Genomic DNA, 17,080 nt, shown 5'->3' on the forward strand with positions numbered 1-17,080 from the left:
GTTCCAAAAAGGAATAACGGCGTTGCGTGCAAGTGGAAAAAGGCAACGTGAGGGCACAGGGAAATGAAACGGAGAGAAATTAGGAGAAGCAGAAATAATGAAAAAGGGCAGGAGGTCAGGCCGAGCTGTGAATGTGACATTTGAGGAGGCTCCCTTCAGGCGTCGGTCATCGTCTTCGGTCAGGAAGCACACGAATGTGACACGAAAGACGAGCGAAAACCGCCAGTTTCTCCGCCGGCACATGTGTGGACATGTGCAGTTTTGCGTTCTTCAAAGCCGAGACCAGCGAATTTAACTGGATTCCTTATTGTTTCCTGTGTTATAATCACGCCTCTTTAATTGATACGTAACATGTGTATTAACTCTGAGCGTCGCGAGATACGAGGAGCGTAGAAATTCATTACGGAAAAGCGTCATATTTCCAACCATGCTGCGTATAATGCAATTTCCCCCCCACGCCACAGCAATTCTGAATTAATCAGTAATTTGATTTGTATTTTTTTTATGCAAAGCAATAATTCGCTAAAGCTCGTGTTGCTCTAAGTATGTCATTGTAATGATTTGATTTGCCTATCAAATAAAAACATCTGGATACAAAAAAAAAAAAAAAAAAAAGGCGCCTGGCTCGGAGAGAAAGAGAATCTGTGCCATGAATACGTGATGCAAGCCTTTTGTCGAGGCCAGGGGAGAACGAACCAAATCAAGTGAGAATTTCACTGAAGGCAAAACGCGTGGGCTGATTCTTCTGCCGTTCGCGGCGGAGAGGGAGAAGCTATCGGAAAAAAAAAAGGAAGCACACATCACGCTGCGCAGACACATATAGACCGGGTCAAGAGCCAAATTGGACAGCTAATAACTGAAGGCCAAAGCTTGAATTTCTAAGTGGATGCACCAGACTGTGCGGAGACTCAGGCAACGCAGCAGGAGTTAAATTGTTTTTTTTTTCTTTTTTTTTCCCCGGATTCCGGACTTATTTGACTATTATCTGCTTATTGTTCTCGGCAACCGATGCTCCGACACCCACAGTGTACAAATATATCTCCAGGTAAAATGGCTGTGAGCTGCAAAGCCTTTCTTTTTTCTTTTTTTTTTTCCTCTTGTTGCTGCAGCAGCCTGAATAAAGACGAAGGGGAAGATGGCAGACAATCAGAAAGCGGGCGAGATCTGCATTAAATCTCGTTCTGAGATTTCTTTCTCCACTGAGCTAAATCTCGGTGGAGAAGTGCTTTTTGCAGACTTCCAGATAACTGCGCCCGCTTTGCCATAGGAAGCCATTAACTGACAGCACACGGCTTGAGGTTATCCCCATGGGTGCAACAGCCTCTGGGATATATGCTGTGTCTGGTGAAGAGATGAAGAGAGCATGACGCTAAAGAGATTAGTTATTACAATGTGAATTCCTGTTAGAAGAATGAGGGTTTTTTTAGAGACTATTGAGGGATACACAGAAAGCTAAATAATACAAAAAAGGGGCTTAGCAGACAGTTGGATATCCCTGTACAGAGGGTAGGAGGTGTAGCGAGTGTTAAAAAAAAAAAAAAAAAGCAAGCATGCTCGGGATGACTGCATCGCACGTTCTCAGGCACTTTGAGGCACCATCCATGATGAGTCTCGCTCAGATGGGCTGATGTGTGAACGTGGTCATAAATCACATTGCTAAATTAATATCTCAGCAAAGTGTTGCCCTAGATAGATGAAAAAGAACACACGCACACAGAAAATGAGTACACATCCTCCCACACTCGCACAAACTGCATGTTCATCTGTGTTGAAATTTCACAGTGCCTCTGCAGAGCCGCGGCGAAACTCTGTGCCGGTAGGGGAAAGAGGAGATTTAAAGAGGGGGAAATAAAAAAAAAAAAAACTCTCAGAAGAATAACGGTTCCTTCTGACGGCCCTCTGGTTGCTAAAGGCACCGATGCCAACTGGTTCTTCACGTACGTCATGTGGTTGTATAAAGTACTGAATGTTCTACATTTCTACTATTTGAGTACAAAATTACAGCCGTGACTAACCGTTATTTTTTATTGTTGTTGAATCATCTGGTCTATAAAACACCAGAAAACAGTTTCCCAAATCCCACGCTGGCATTTCGTCACGTGTTGTTCCATCTGACCAACAGTCCAGAACCCAAAATACCAACTGAAGGAACCCAGAAATGCTGCAAATTCTTACATTTTACCTGTTTTTGCTTTAAAATTACTTCATCAAGTCCTGTAATCAAAACAGAACCAGGTGGGTCGCCAGAGACCTATCTTCAAAATGGGAACCCGTTTATGCTCATTGGATCGCCGTTTGTGGTTCTCTATGGAAGTAAAAATGGTTCTTCTTCTACAGCATCACTATGAAGAACCATTTCTGGATCCAGTTAGCGCCTTTACTTTCCAGAGAGTACTTTCAGAAAGACCTCGGTTCGACAGCGGTTCTTCAGACGGCTCTCTGGTTCTTCAAGGCACCATCATCAGCTGAAGAACCTCTTTACTTAGGGGATACTTCTTCATGTACTCCATCGAGTTCTTTATCGTACTAAAGGTTCTGGAACTAGAAATGGTTCTATGGCATCACTGAGAAGAAACATCTTTGGTACAGTTCTGAAATGGATCTTCAGACGGTTGCTTAAAGTACTGATGGTTCTTAGTTGTTTTGGGGTTGTTTGGTTCTGTGGCGGGAAATTAGATTTGCTACTGATGATTATTTTTTATTAATAAATTTGTAAATTACTTATCGTTTGTTCTATAAAACATCAGAACACTGACAAATGTCCATCAACAGGCATCTTGTAACATGTTGTTCTGTCTGCCCAACACTCCAGAACCCAAAATATTAAAAGTGTTCTAACGGAAGGGACTGAGAAATGCTGCAAATTCTTCCATTCGACTTTTTTAACTTTGGTACTTAAATAATGATCAAGTCCTGTCACCAAAACAGAACCAGCTGGGTCCACAGAGAACCACCTTTAAAATTCATTCTTAACGGAACCATTATTTGGTGGTTCTTTGACGCACCTTAAAAGCATTTACAGGAATACTTATTTGAACAAGTGTTTGCTAAAAGCTTCTCTGTGGAACTAAAACCGTTTCTTCTGTGGCCACACTGTGAAGAACCGTCTTTGGTTCCATTTTTTGTTAGTGACTCGGAAAATAACGGTTCTTCAGAAGGCTCTGTGGTTCTTCAAAGCATCACCTCCATTTCTGGAACCATTTCATTTAGGAGATGGTTCTGTGTGCACTTATGCAGCTCATTAAAGTACTGAAGAAGAATCACGTGGTCCATAAAACATCAAGAAACGTCCATCACAGGTTCCAAAAATCCAAAACTAGTATCTTGTAACATGTTGTTCTGTCTGTCCAACAGTCCAGAACCTACAATAATAAATGCGTTCTAAAGGGAAGAACCCAGAAATGGTAAAAAATTCTTACTTTTTACCCATTTTTGCTGAAGTTCTTTGGATTTACGGTGCCTAAAGAAACCATTATTTTGATGGTTCTTTATGGAATCTTTGGAGGTTTTTTTGAAGAACTGTTTGCTATAAGGTTCTTCATGGAACTAAAAATGGTTCTTCTACGGCATCCCTCTAAAGAACCATCTTTGGGTCCAGTTAGTATCTTTATTTTTCCAAGTGCAGGTTAGATATGTGTGTTTTTCTAGTTGTGTTGTTGGGTGGGTTACGTAGGTGTTGATGGTGGTTCTGTGCAGGGGTTCTCCATGTGAGGGTTCTCCATGTGAGGGTTCCCCCCCATCCGGCTGTCCGGCTTGGTTTCGAACCTCAGAGACGACTGAACACATCACTGTCGACACGTTTACTTCGCCAGCTTGAGACACTTGAGCGTTACTTGCGACAAACATAACCGGAGCCTTTCCTGCGGTTGCCTCACAGCGACGAAATGGTGGTGATTTTTTTGAAGAGACGCATTCAGCCTCGTCTTCCTCCCCACAAACCACCATCCTCCTCCTCCTCCCCTCCCCGCTCGTCGTCGTCGTCGTCGTCGGTTCCCTCCCTTCTCAGCCATCTCATCTGCTCCGCGATTGTAAAGGCCGCTGCGAGGAGCTTTCGCTTCTGCAATCACTTCACATTTGTTTCAGCGATTGATTTGCTGGCATGTGAGGGGAAGGAGAGAATGAGCGAGTGGGTAGGCAGCGAGGGAGGGAGGGAGGGAGGGAGGGAGGCAACGGGGAAGTCAGAGGACGTGCAATGCCAGGCTCACATACTGTCACCATGACAACAGACATCACTTCACAGGAGCAGCACTTAGGATGCCTGTGTGGGCTGAAGTGACATAGTTGAAGGTTGGCATTAGCCTCTTGTGGGTGCCACAACGCACCAATCCTCTACTGGCTCGCTTCTTTTTTTTTTTTTTGCTTTATTTCCTCCACAGTGCTGCTAAAAGGCGCCCTGTTGCTCTTGTCAGCTACCTTCTATTGGGACTGCCGAGTGATTTGTACTTCATGTGTGTAAATGCGGGTCCTGCCAGTTTGGCTTAACAAAGACAATTCAATTGAATGAAATGCGTAAAGCAAGACAGGAGGAGACATTCATATTCAACGGGAGCCTTTCATCGTCTGCGTCACTTTGAAGCTGGCTAGCATGTATAATTCTCTGTGATTTGAAGCGATGCCAATCATGGAAATGATAACTCGAGATACTAAAACACATCAAACACGGTAAAGCGGATATATCTTAGCTGCCAAGTCTCCTGTTCATTAGGACGACTCTGTACGACTTGAAACGAGTGTAAAAAAATGTTTTTTTTCACACTAACTCATAATAATAATCTTGATCATAATAGTCATATATTATTAACAAAAGGCCATGGTGTGACTTATCAGTGTACAGCATGTATTTTAGCACAGTTCGGTCCCCAAATTTAACAATTAACAATTACAATTGAGAATTAATCGCGTAATTAAAACGTCATTAGCTCCAAAAGCAAACAAAAGGACACGCGACTCACTTTGTCTCTGCCTCTCTGAAAGCACTAAAATGCACCTGTTTCTTCTCTTTATGCACAAATTATAAACCTGGCTAAAGGGATTCTGATCTGCTCTTATCAGCATGCAGCACATACAGCTGCAGCCCTCGCTCGCCGCATCTGCTCTTTATCCATTCGCACACAGCACGCGGCGTTCGCAAGCTGGCCGAACTGTACGGCACGTAAGAGGCGAGACCGGCGCGATAAAAGCGTGAACGTACAGTATGTCGGATTCATGGGGGAGTGCGATAAACCACAATCGCCCAGTGAGTGGGATTTCTGCTGTAACACATGGCGTATATGTGGAGTTAGCGCCGGATATAACTCTACTATAGGTTGTGCAGAAGAATATAAAAGCGTAGCTGCTAATGGAAACACTGAGCGGAGCTTTACCTCGTACAAGGTGATCATTGAGTTTTTAGCCAAAGCCTGCACCTCGGAGACTTTAGAAAACCACAAACATGCACCATTTCTTTTATCCATTATCTATACACCGCTTAATCCTCACTGGGGTCATGGGGGGCTGGAGTCTATCCCAGCTGACTCAGGGTGAAGGCACCTGGACAGGTAACCAGTCTATCACAGGGCTACACTTAGAGACAGACAACCAAGCACACTCACATTCACACCTACGGACAATTTAGAATCACCACTTAACCTCAACATGTTTTTGGACTGTGTGGGAGGAAGCCGGAGAACCCGGAGAGAACCCACGCTGCACGGGGAGAACATGGACGCCACGCAGAAAGATCCTGGTGCCCCCACCGGGACGCGAACCGGCGACCTTCTTGCTGCGAGGCAACAGTGCTACCAACTGCACCACCCTGCAGCCCCTGTTTCTTCTAATTCACCCAAATATTCATGCTGGGATTCCTATTTTGTAGGTTTTCCAACCAGGATTTTAGACTTTAATCTGCAAAATCTAAGCCTCAATACTCTTCAGTTCTGTGTTTTACTCAAGTATTTTCATTTTTCTTCTTAAGTGCACATTTCAGAAGCGAGTGTCGTCCCCTTTCTACTCCACAACAACCAAATTAAAGCCTTTGTACCCTGACAGGTGTTTTCATTTACTCTGTCTTATTAGACCTCTTGTCAGGCGCTTTGGTTGACCAAAATCTATGCACTAATAAAAAAACGGTGACAAGCTAATGAAACGAAACCAGGCGAGGGAGACGTCAATCAAACTCCCGAGTCGAGCGAACCGAGGTCTCATTAGGGAACATAAGAGAAGAGTCTGGCTTTGAGATCACGGGCCCGCTCCCAATCTCCACCCCTCGGGCCTAATCACTAAACCCTCGCAGACTTAAGTGACGTCACGGCTGAAGTGTGTGAGTTGACGAGGGCTGAGATGGTATTAAAAGGAGGAATGGGGCTCACTGGCATGGCAGTGAGTATATAACAGGGTTTCTACATTTTAGCAAATCAAATGTCAGGAAACATCTGTGAATTCTATGCAGATGTTTGGTTGAAAAATGCAAACAAATAAAAAAAAAAACCATCTCTGACCACAGCAGCCATATGTTTACAGATACACGTCCTTCCCTGCAACCATCAATGCTCAGTTTGTGTGCAGTTTCACTATAAACTATGGACAAGTCACTCAGGAAAGCTTCCAGATATGCAAACTCAAAAAAATCAGACTCATGCACTTGACAATTTCAAAGTCGGACATCTGGTTCCTGCATGCACGTAGCACGAACTCACCTCAAAGTCCACGTGTATGGAGTTATGCAACAGCAGCAACCTCTCATCCATTCTTAAAACTCATTTTGTTGACTCCAAATGACAGATATGACAGATATACACATGTGCTGTTGTTAGCCTGGAGTCTTGGTTGAACTCAAAACGCGTGTAAATCTCCACCTGTTGATATGATATGACATGGTATATGCTATGCTAAGCTATGCTAAGCTCTGCTATGCTATGATATGATATATGCTATGCTCTGCTCTGCTATGCTACGCTATGCTATGCTATGCTACGATATGATATGATATGATAATAAAATGCATTCATGCTTTCAGCATTCAGCAGCAGTTATTAACACTGTTCTATGTGGTTAACCATGAGATTTGACATACTGGGTCAGTCTGTGTCAAATCAGATAGAATTTAGGAAGTATGTTGCTGCAGCGTCTTAGCTTTGGTTCAGACTTTACTTATTTCTTATTCAAGACTTCAACACTAAAGCTCTATAAAACATTTTTGGCTTTATTTGGAAATTTCCACGTTTTCAGATCTGGGAATTTAAACCTGGGAAGCCATTTTGAGGGTCCAGTATCTCCAGAAGTGTAATTCCCACAGTCGTAAAAGTTGGTGAGGACACAGACAGAATTGTTTCCAGTAGATCCAAATAAATGAAAGGTTTCCAGAAGAGGCCAAATTTCTAATTATTGGCCCTTGAAAATGGAAAAACGGCAACATGTTTGTCCAAGAGTGGTACTGGGACGCCAGAAGGTTCTTGTAAGCGTATATTTACGGATATATCCTGATTTCCTACTAAAAGTAGAGACTTTGGTTGACATTTCAGAACTTTTGAGACCTCTAACACCAGTGGAACTTGATGTTTGGCAAGTATGGTACATCAAGGTTCCAGCTTGTTTGCCATTTTGACAAACTGTTGATGTGGATTCATTCGTAGGACCAAAAGAAAATGGTCAGAACTTAGTTTTGGATGCACAAAAACAAACAGATAAACTCAAAATCTAAGACGGTGGACCGTCTACTAGCATAATACGTAGAACATCTGTTGCAGGATAGTCAAAGGAGCATATTAGGCGACTGCATGCTGGCTAATTGCAATACAAATAATGCAAATATGAACCAACTACAATATTATAAGATTGCAGATATAACATTACAGTTCCTGATCTAACTGTGAGCCATGCAATCACATCAGGGACAAAGACAACGGAGCTCGTTTCTAAATGAAAGCATAAAGTTTGTTCACAATTGTTCCAGTTTTCTCATTAAAATGGCAACAAAGACTGGAAGTGGAGTGAGCAGCAAGCGTCCCGCAGCTCCAACGGGGTGTTTAATCCCAGAGATCTGCATCTGTCGTGTGTCGTACTGACAACAACGTCAAAAGTATTGACCAGCCCGGCTTCCTTAAAGCAAGATACTGCTGCTTTAATTCATCAGAGTTTAACCACGTGTCCGTCAACACGAGGAAATTAACACAATTACGAGAAATGAAATCACTGCAGATAAAAGCCTTGCTGCTGTACGAGGTAATATTAGCAGGACCGAGGTTGACATTTAAGATTTAAATCTTGTTTTTAATGATCCAGATGATAAATGGCCACTTCATTAGAATGACAGGAGACAAAGGGAGAAATATCAGTTCTGGTTCAGCGCAGGCCTTTTTCGGCGGGTTAGAGGCCACGCAAGACTTCATTAAAAGTACGGAATTACTAAATAAACCAGGACACAAGGCTGGGCTAGTCACGCACCAGAACGGGACTTAATGAATGAACGACTACAAGATCATTAGTAGTAGCTTTCTGTCGTCGGCACAGTGTGGAGGAGGACAAGTAGCTCAGGGTTTGGGGATGTGAGCTTAGCAGTTCACGCAGCCGGCCAGGTTACAATAAGCTTCTTTGGGCCACGGTAGGGATTTGGCCTTGAATGATCCAGAGGTAAATTGTGTTCCTGAACTCATCCAAATCCTCACAGTAGAAAAAGAGGGAACATATTACAGCTGTTCACGATGTGTGCAAAGCAGGCAAAAGCTGCATTTTTTTGTACAGTTCTGATCGCGAATCATCAAGAGACACATTACGCTCGGTAAACATCCATACTGAAAATGTATTCCATTCTTCGCCTCCGTGCACGACTCCCATCTTCGCTTTCAACTACGCGGCGGAAAAAAAGTGAAGTGAATTGCTTATTTTCTGTGCGGAGGACATTGTGGTGGTTGACAATGCTGTTTAAGCCTCCGCTACTGTACAACCCTGCAGCTTTACAGCTCTATTTTTCATTTTGCCTACTGCCAAACTATGCACAGCTGCATCTTTGAAAATAGCTAAAAGGGGCAGAGAGAGGCCAAATCTGAGAGTGGCATCCTTTCAGTCACCCCCACCGACGCCACCACGCAGACAAACAGCCCCCATAACCACAGGCAACATGACCTCTTGGCTTCGCAGCACGTCACAGAATTAAAATTCAAAAAAAGGGCAAACCACAGACTTACAGGAGAGTCTGTCTGCAGAAACCGTTTCATATGAGCTGACTTCGCCACAACATTAAAACCACCGGGGAAGTAAACAACGCTGATCATCTGTAATGTTGGAAAGCCTTGGGTCCTTGCATTAATGCGGATGTTACTTGGGGACAACCACAGATTAAAAATATATCAACCAAAGAGGCAAAACGACATGCACGTCAGAAACGTATCGTAGCATCGTTGTAGTACCTGGTTGCACCACCAGGTGGAGCCTCTTACTAGTCAATGCTGCAGCATCTACAGGAGGCGGTAACTCAGACTACAGGTAGTTGGCAAGAGGAGTGCATTGTGGGAGATTTGTTAGCAAAATGACACCATGACAAAGTCTCCAGTGACGCATAATGTCTACCAGCCAGAATTCTTGTTCTGCAGATGAGCTGAAGACGTCATAACTCAAAACAGACTGCAGCGTTCATTTAGTGCTCCTCGTTTATCAACTACTAATTGATAAGTCAGCCATTTTGCAGCCTAGAAAATTGCTTAAATGTGCATTGCTAACGCTAATGGCCGCACAAGGGGGACCTACAGAACGTTAGGCAGGTGGTCTTAATGTTCCAGCACGTTGGTATATTAATCTGGGATCTTCTGGGGCTCTGAAGGAGCTTCCTAACGTCTGAGAAAAGGATTGACTTAGAAACAACATACGGTGACGTTAACGACAGCATGAAGCAGGGCTGAACCATATCCCCCCAAAAAAATCTGTTGTTTGACAGATATTGCAAAATGACTCATGATTTTAGCTGAAAAGTTCTTGTACGCTGAAAAATATGGGATTTTTGCTGCAGATTGAACCAAACAAACATGTTCCCGAACATCTGGAGAATATGATTTGTAGGCCGAGGCAGCTCTGCAGCACCACAATGCTTCATTTGTAATGGCATGTTGTGACACATCGTAGTATAAAAATTGCAGCTCCCGTGATTTGCATATTTCACGAAAGCCATATTGGGATTTTTTACCACATTTTGATTAATTGATCAACTCGAGTGTGGAGTCTGATGGATGTGGATGTTTACCAGGCAGGAGGTTTGGATGAAATTATGGTTTCATTAAGGGAAAAAGTAGGATCTAGTGTTTATGATCCACGGTGCAAATCTGGACATTTCTGCCTCGGGTGCAGCAATATTGACCATTTTGAAAAATCTGTCACTCACAGGTTCCCCAGTTTTACGACCACGCGGTACTAAAACGGCGGAGTAGCCCTTTAATTTAAACTTGGAGCGATTCTGACGTCTGGCGTCAACGATTCATCACGCCGAAAACAGCTGTTTCAACGTAATTGCATTGTGTTAGAGTGTTTAAGTAAAACTGTCAAAGATTATCCAGTCAATATGGAGCACAGCAGGAGTGCTTAAACTTGAAGTTCAAACATTGTCTCTGCACTGTATACTCAGCGCCAGTCTCAGAGGACCGGGTCCAAAGAGAGAACTGACATTCGGTATGATTAAGTTGGTGCTATGTGAAGCCCCACCCAGGGGTACGTAGTAATCCCCAATGTGCACAGCAAAGTGTTCCACTGCAACAAATTGCTTGTTCTGTGCCTCACCCAGCTGTATATCCTCATTTGCCTCTGATTGAAGCGCGTAGACGTCCATCCGCCGCTCCCCCGGGAGGGAGTCGGAGGGAGAGACAGGATGGAGGGAGACAGGCAGGGAAATAGGGAGCGAGAGGAGGAGGGAGGAGTAAGAGATAGAGTTATCCGTGGTCTCATTACGGTGGGAAATGTGAGGGTCCCGATCCAAGGGAATGATGAAGGACTCTGTGGAGGAGGCCTCTGAGAACCAACAAAGACGGCTTTAGTTTCACTGGCAGAATGCATTTGCATAGCTTAGAAGCCAAAGCGTCTGAACCGGGGCTCATGAAAAGAAACCCCAGCAATTGCTTGGACTTCAATGCAAACGAGAGGCAGCGAGAGACAGAGAGAGAGAGAGGAAGACGAGGAAAGAAGTGGGATGGCAGAAAAAGCAAGTAGGAACTTTTTCCCCCTCTTCTGTAGCAAAACACAAAACGAGATCAGGAACATCTGCACATCCCATGGAGGTTGTCGCCGACTGACTTTGATGCAAAGGGAACATACTGAAGGCGTCTCCGGATAAAGCGTAAAAAAAAAAACGAGTCGTGTTCTGTTGTAGCGTTTTGATATTATTTAGTTTGGTTGAGAGCAACATTACACATGAACGTCATTTGAGAATATTTGGCAGGTTGGTCTCGGGGATATTTGCAGCGATGGAGGCGAGCAGCGTTCGGCCTATTGCGTGAAAGAGATGAGCAGAGGTCGACGTAATAGAGCAATCTCCCTGAGAAGAGAGAGAGAGTGTGTGAAAACGATGAAGAAAAAAAAAAGAAGCACTTGAAGAAAAGACCAGTAAAAGATAGAGGAGAGGTGGGAGAGACGAAGAGAGGAGCAGATGTTGTACTTTAGTGGTGTCTCTCTTTCTCCCTCTGTGGCCTGGAGTCATGGAGGGATGACTAGCCTTCATCAATCCTCTTTAATGACTCTGGCAGCACCACTTAACACACTGGTATGTGATTTCTTCATTACTACATCATGATTCCGCCATTTAGTCCGCGGCCGTGACGTATGGCGACGCTCGGGGAGAAAAATAATCGCCCAAAGTCTCATTTTCGCAAAACGTCCCATTCGTCTGGCTCTCTGGGTCAATTTAGCAATTGGGGAAAGGAAAAAAGATAGGAGATGCAAAAGGGAGATGATGAAATCTGGTGTCATGAATATTGAAAATGCAATTCGTGGAAAAATCCGGCGCTTACGCGATATTTTCACAGATATGACCGGAGCAACGTTCGCCTCCCACAAAAACTCTGGGTAACTATTATGTGTCATCCTCCAGTCACACACACCCACTGCAGTTCCTCATGGCCTCCGTATGTCAAAACCTTCAGCGGATACGCAGGGAGGAGGCGCAACACGCATGCAAATGTTTTGCCACCATCAATAATAAATGTTGACTTTTGAACCTTGCCAATAAATCTGCATTCAGACCACCTCCCCGGAGAGGTGCGGCATGCTTTAAACATGAGCCGCTTACAGGTCGTTTCCTGCAGCTCCTCACCTTTTAAAGAGCGCGTGTGTCACGTGAAGACAAACCACGCAGTAGTCCTTAAAGGTTTCAATTAGACGTGGTGAAAAAAGTGGATTCGTCAAACATTCGGACAAACTTTAAAGATGTCGTCCAATTGACATCAAGCTTTCTACCTTGTCAACAAGTTCACTTGGTGTTTTTCACTCACTGGAAGACGCATCAGATTCAAGATAAGCAGCAACGGCCGAACATTTCCAGCGGTAACAGCTTCCGACTTTCTGGATTTCAACAAACCAAAAGAACCGATGGTGCCAACTTGCAGAGCGGAGCTTCCTGCGTCCTTGTTCTGCTTCAGAATCAAATGAGTCCAGTTTTACAACTCCGCACGGTGCGGCGTAGAGTAGCTAAACAGTTGTAGGTGAGCTGGTGTGCTCGAGCTGCAGTGAGACGTTACATACAAACAATATACAGCTACATCTGAGTCATTTTAAGGCAGGAAGGGATTATTTTTCATTCTGATGCACAGAGAAGCGTTTTTAAGGGTTCAATCAACAACCATAGAGAGACTTGTGATGTTTAAGTTCGTGTCTTTCTATTAAAGTGACTGAATGCACAGCAGAAGCAAGAAATAACAACATATGTAGACGTTACTAAAGCACACTGCCGGTAAAGTAGAGCTGCAAGTAGCTAAATACTCTATTAGTTTCTCCGTTAATCGATTAGTTGTTTGATCTATAAACTGTCAGGAGAGTGTTTCTGAAAGCTCAAGATGACCAACATCTTATTGTGTCGACCAACCAAATAGTTCGCTGCCATATAGGAGGAAAGAATCTGAAAAAAATGACTCAAATCGATTATCAAAACAGCTGCAGATTGGTCTGAAACCTGACAGCTAATGGATTAATTGATTCATCGCCGTAGACGAGGTGACGGGATAAAGAGGACGCTGACGGCGCTTTGGGGAATTCTCAGGCTTTACATCCAAACACAGACAGTTAAATGCCCAAACAGTTCCATCTGTCCCTTCTGCTGCCACCACCGCCGCCGCCGCTGCTGCTGCTGCTACAAGTCCACACGCAGCACTCTGGCAACTCCACATCGAGCATTATGGGATATGATTCCTCCTAATGAGCGCGCGCAGCTTGCTCACGCCGAGAATCCATAGCTTTGATCAGACATTCATGCGATGGGTTCTGATGGTTAGCGTCATGCCCGTCTGCCCTGAATATATGTATATCCTGCGCGGAGACCGATTTACCAGACTGGGGGGGGATATCGAATCAAGTAAAGGCAATGATTTCTTCAGACGTCAGTGTTTGATGAGAAGCTTTTGCCCTCGGGCTTGGTGCGCAACTGGAGGAACTCGCCAAACAACAACACCTACGTACAAACCTCGCGCCGCCTAATGAGTGCTTAGAGGTTTTGGGCTATGAGGTAAAAAAAAAAATCGATTTTGGAGACGCTCCGCAACAGGTGCTAAGAGCAGGCTGGTAATTGGAATAACTGTGCACATATCTGAGCAGTCATGCCACAGCTGCCCCGGCGTGTGCTGTGATTTATTATCTCCCTCACCTCCTTCCTCCAGAGGGAAGGGATGGATTAAACCCTCGTTGGTCAGACTCGGCACCGTGACTGTTCCTGTCACACTAACCTTTTTCCTGCTACATCATCACACACACACACCCTCTGTGGTGTTGTTTCGGCACAGGCCTCTGACACACACACACAATCTCTATTTGACCTCCCCGCTCGGCCTCTTTTTTTTTCTGCTTTGCCACCGTACATCCGTGCACCTCATGTCCCAGGAATCAATGTGTCCTCTCTCAAGAGCCGCCAACCGATGCTGCTGCGAGGATGACGCCTCGTATGAGACATCATCTGTGCCACTGGTTGCACAAGCACAGACAGAAATGTGTGCTGGTTGTTAGGAGAGGGAGACTCAGACAGACAGACAGACAGACAGACATAAGGGAAGAGGTGGGCAGATAGATCTATGAAAAAAGCATCCATGACTGTGCACAGTGAAAGGGCTCAACAGATCCTCCTCATGATGACATTCAAACACACCATCTGACACATTTTTTTTTCCCTCTTTCTGATCGTTACATTGCAGCCAAGTGTGAGAGGCTTCAAGACAAATCTACCAGGTTCCAGTGTAATAATCCATGAATACTAAATTTAGCAGCGACCATCGTGAGTGATGGATTGGATGAGAAAAGGGGGGCTGTGCATGATTGGCTACACACGCGATTTGCTGTATAACCTCAGGGTTGCAGGAACATTTGGAGCCTCTCACTCAAAACGTGACATTCAGACCTGCTTTGTCAACCTTTACACGAGTTCACGTTGCAGGTTGTTTCATTAAAAATATGCAAACCCTAAATTGAATACAAGTAGTGATTTGTAGGATTTTTTTTTTCCTAAAAAGGCAAAATTTGGAAGAAAAGAAAAAAAAAGAAGCTGCACACACTCACCATACACTCCTTGGCAACGGATGCCTTCCACGATCAGCGCCAGCAGCCCCAAAACACAGATAATTAGATCCATCCTCTCACGTTAATCTCTGCATATCCAAGCAGCTCTCAATAGCAAGAAAGTCCTTTCCGGGGCGGCGTGGCTGAAGGTGCATAGACGCGGCGCTCGCTCCGATCGATTAATTTTTTTTTCAGATATGTAACGGAGGGGCGCAGGAGAGGCGAGAACACTCAGGTGGGTTTGGATGTGAAGTGGAGGGGAGGAGGGGGTTGGTGGTGGTGGTGGAGGAGGGGGGGAGAGAAAAATGCGGAGCGCTGGAGAGACGGAGGATGTAAGGGGGGAAAGCAGGCAGGGGAGTGGGCTGCAGAAAGCCCGGCCTTAGAGCGCAACCAAAAAAAAAAAAAAAAAATGCAACCTCTCCTCTCCTCCTAAGCTCCAGGCAGGTGCGCTCCGGTGAGATACAGCGTGTCCCCGGGACTGGACTTGAGCAAAGGCAGCTCAGGCTGAAGCGGCTGGTGTCGCCTCACAGCGCAGACATCCAGCTCCTCGGCTCCAGCTGTGGTCACGGCTCGCTCCGCGGATGCTGCTGCTGATGCTGCTGCTGCCGCCGCTGCTGCCGCGTCGCCTGCGCGCTGCCAAACGAAGCCATCATCTCCTCTCAGTGTCAGTTTTCACCTTCTGCTGCGATGAAGTCGTCAAAAAAAAAAAAGGAAAGGAAAGAAAAGAAAAAAAGGAAAAAGCTGCTGCTGCTGCTGGTACAGTGGACTGGCTCCTGCGCTCACACAGTCACATCACGACTGCACCCCCGACGCATCTCTCTCCCTGTGGCAATGACAAGGGGAGGGTCCAAGTCCGGCTGCGGAGAGGAGCGCGGCGGCGGCGGCGGCGGAGGATGGAGGAGGATGGAGGAGCACGGTTCCCCCCCTTTCTTCCTCTCCACGGCTCCTCCTCGGCGATGCCTCCCTGCTGCTGCTGCTGCCTCCGGACCACTTTACCGACGAATTCACGCGACGCTGCGAGCCGGATGCGCCCGCCGTGGTGCCAGTTGAGCATCAGTCACGTTGCGCAATACGTGCTACGGAGACCGGAGTGGCAACCGCAACCGGTCTGTGGCTACGTCAAGAGGTGCGTGGCTTTCCAGCGCTCATCTGTATGGGAGGCTTCGCTCAGCGTCAGGAAAGGCATGAGAGGCGCAGCTGCTGGAGAGAGAGAGAGAGAGAGAGAGAGAGGGAGAGAGGAAAGAGAGAGAGAGAGAGAGAGGAAGAGGGGAGGGAGATGGAACCATTGGAATTCAGGAGATCGAGCTTTGACAGACCTTTGCAATCACCAGCAAACACACAAGTCCACGCTCCTGTCTGCTCATGTTTCAGCGAGCCTCCTTTATCAGACAGGGAGGATGAGATGCTGTCTGTCATGTAGCATTCATCTGCTACATCTGATTCCTTTGGCCTGAAATAGTGAGATGTCTGTGTTAGTCTATCCAGCTTCTCCTCCTCCTCCTGCTGCAGCCAAAGGCCTACATATTTTTGGCAACTTTTTTTTTTTTCTTTTTTTTCCACAGCAACACATAACTTCTAGAGTTCTGAAGAGGTGCAGCTAAGTGGTTCCCAAATGGGGTCCCAGAGAGCCCTCGGGGGTCCTGCAGGCAGCTCCAGGGGGCTCCTTCAAAACCAGAACATCCAGTTAATTATATTCCATTTCACTGCTGGTACAGAGTGTGCGAAAAAAAAAAAAATCTCCTGACCATGGGTTTCACTCTCACAGCTGTCAGTGGTCATGGAGACAATTTCAAAGTGACAGAAACATTAAACTGTAAATGGGTCCACTTTATTGTTTCCCCCCCTCTTTAAAGTGTTAAGAGCTGGCAGAGTCTAAAAGCTGGACTGTAGCTGTTCCCTAGCAACACAGTTTCAATTAAATGGTTTTAATTAGAATCATATTTCCCCCCAATGAGGAAGGCGATGGTATGGTTTTCAGATAAATGGGGGGGATGAATGGCAGAAGCCCAACAGTTTGATCCCTGATCAAACATCCAATAAAGACACGGGGCTTCAAATCAAAACCCAATTAAGCTTCTCTGTGACGATTTAATAATCATCTTTGAAGGCTCCGGTGAACGTCTCCTATCTCTAAGTGAAACTACATCCTGATTTTTATTTTTACTCAAGCTGAAGTAAAACCGAGTCGCTAGATCTCAATTCTGCGTCATAAATAATAAAAATTAATTCACGGGACCTGCTCCCGCCACATAATTAAATGCACGGTTGCAAAATAAATATTCAAAGGCGCTGATTTAGATAAACCTTTTAAGTTGCAAACATTGTTTTGATGAGTTGTGTTGGGCTTAATAATGCTGGTAATTACACCAAC

The 17,080-nt window shown here is 45.2% G+C and overlaps 1 protein-coding gene across 1 annotated transcript in view; it reads right to left on the reverse strand.

Annotated features, from left to right (window-relative positions):
* LOC103358159 (MAM domain-containing glycosylphosphatidylinositol anchor protein 2) overlaps positions 1-14,782 on the reverse strand; it is a 266,805-nt gene extending 252,023 nt beyond the window's left edge. Inside the window, exon 1 of the mRNA XM_008283011.1 lies at positions 14,710-14,782. Within this exon, the coding sequence (XP_008281233.1) occupies positions 14,710-14,782 (73 nt within the window). The remainder of the gene's footprint in view (positions 1-14,709) is intronic.
* Positions 14,783-17,080: the final 2,298 nt, after the last annotated feature.

Source organism: Stegastes partitus, unplaced genomic scaffold (assembly GCF_000690725.1).
Source record: "Stegastes partitus isolate 25-593 unplaced genomic scaffold, Stegastes_partitus-1.0.2 Scaffold294, whole genome shotgun sequence".
NCBI lineage: Eukaryota > Metazoa > Chordata > Actinopteri > Pomacentridae > Stegastes > Stegastes partitus.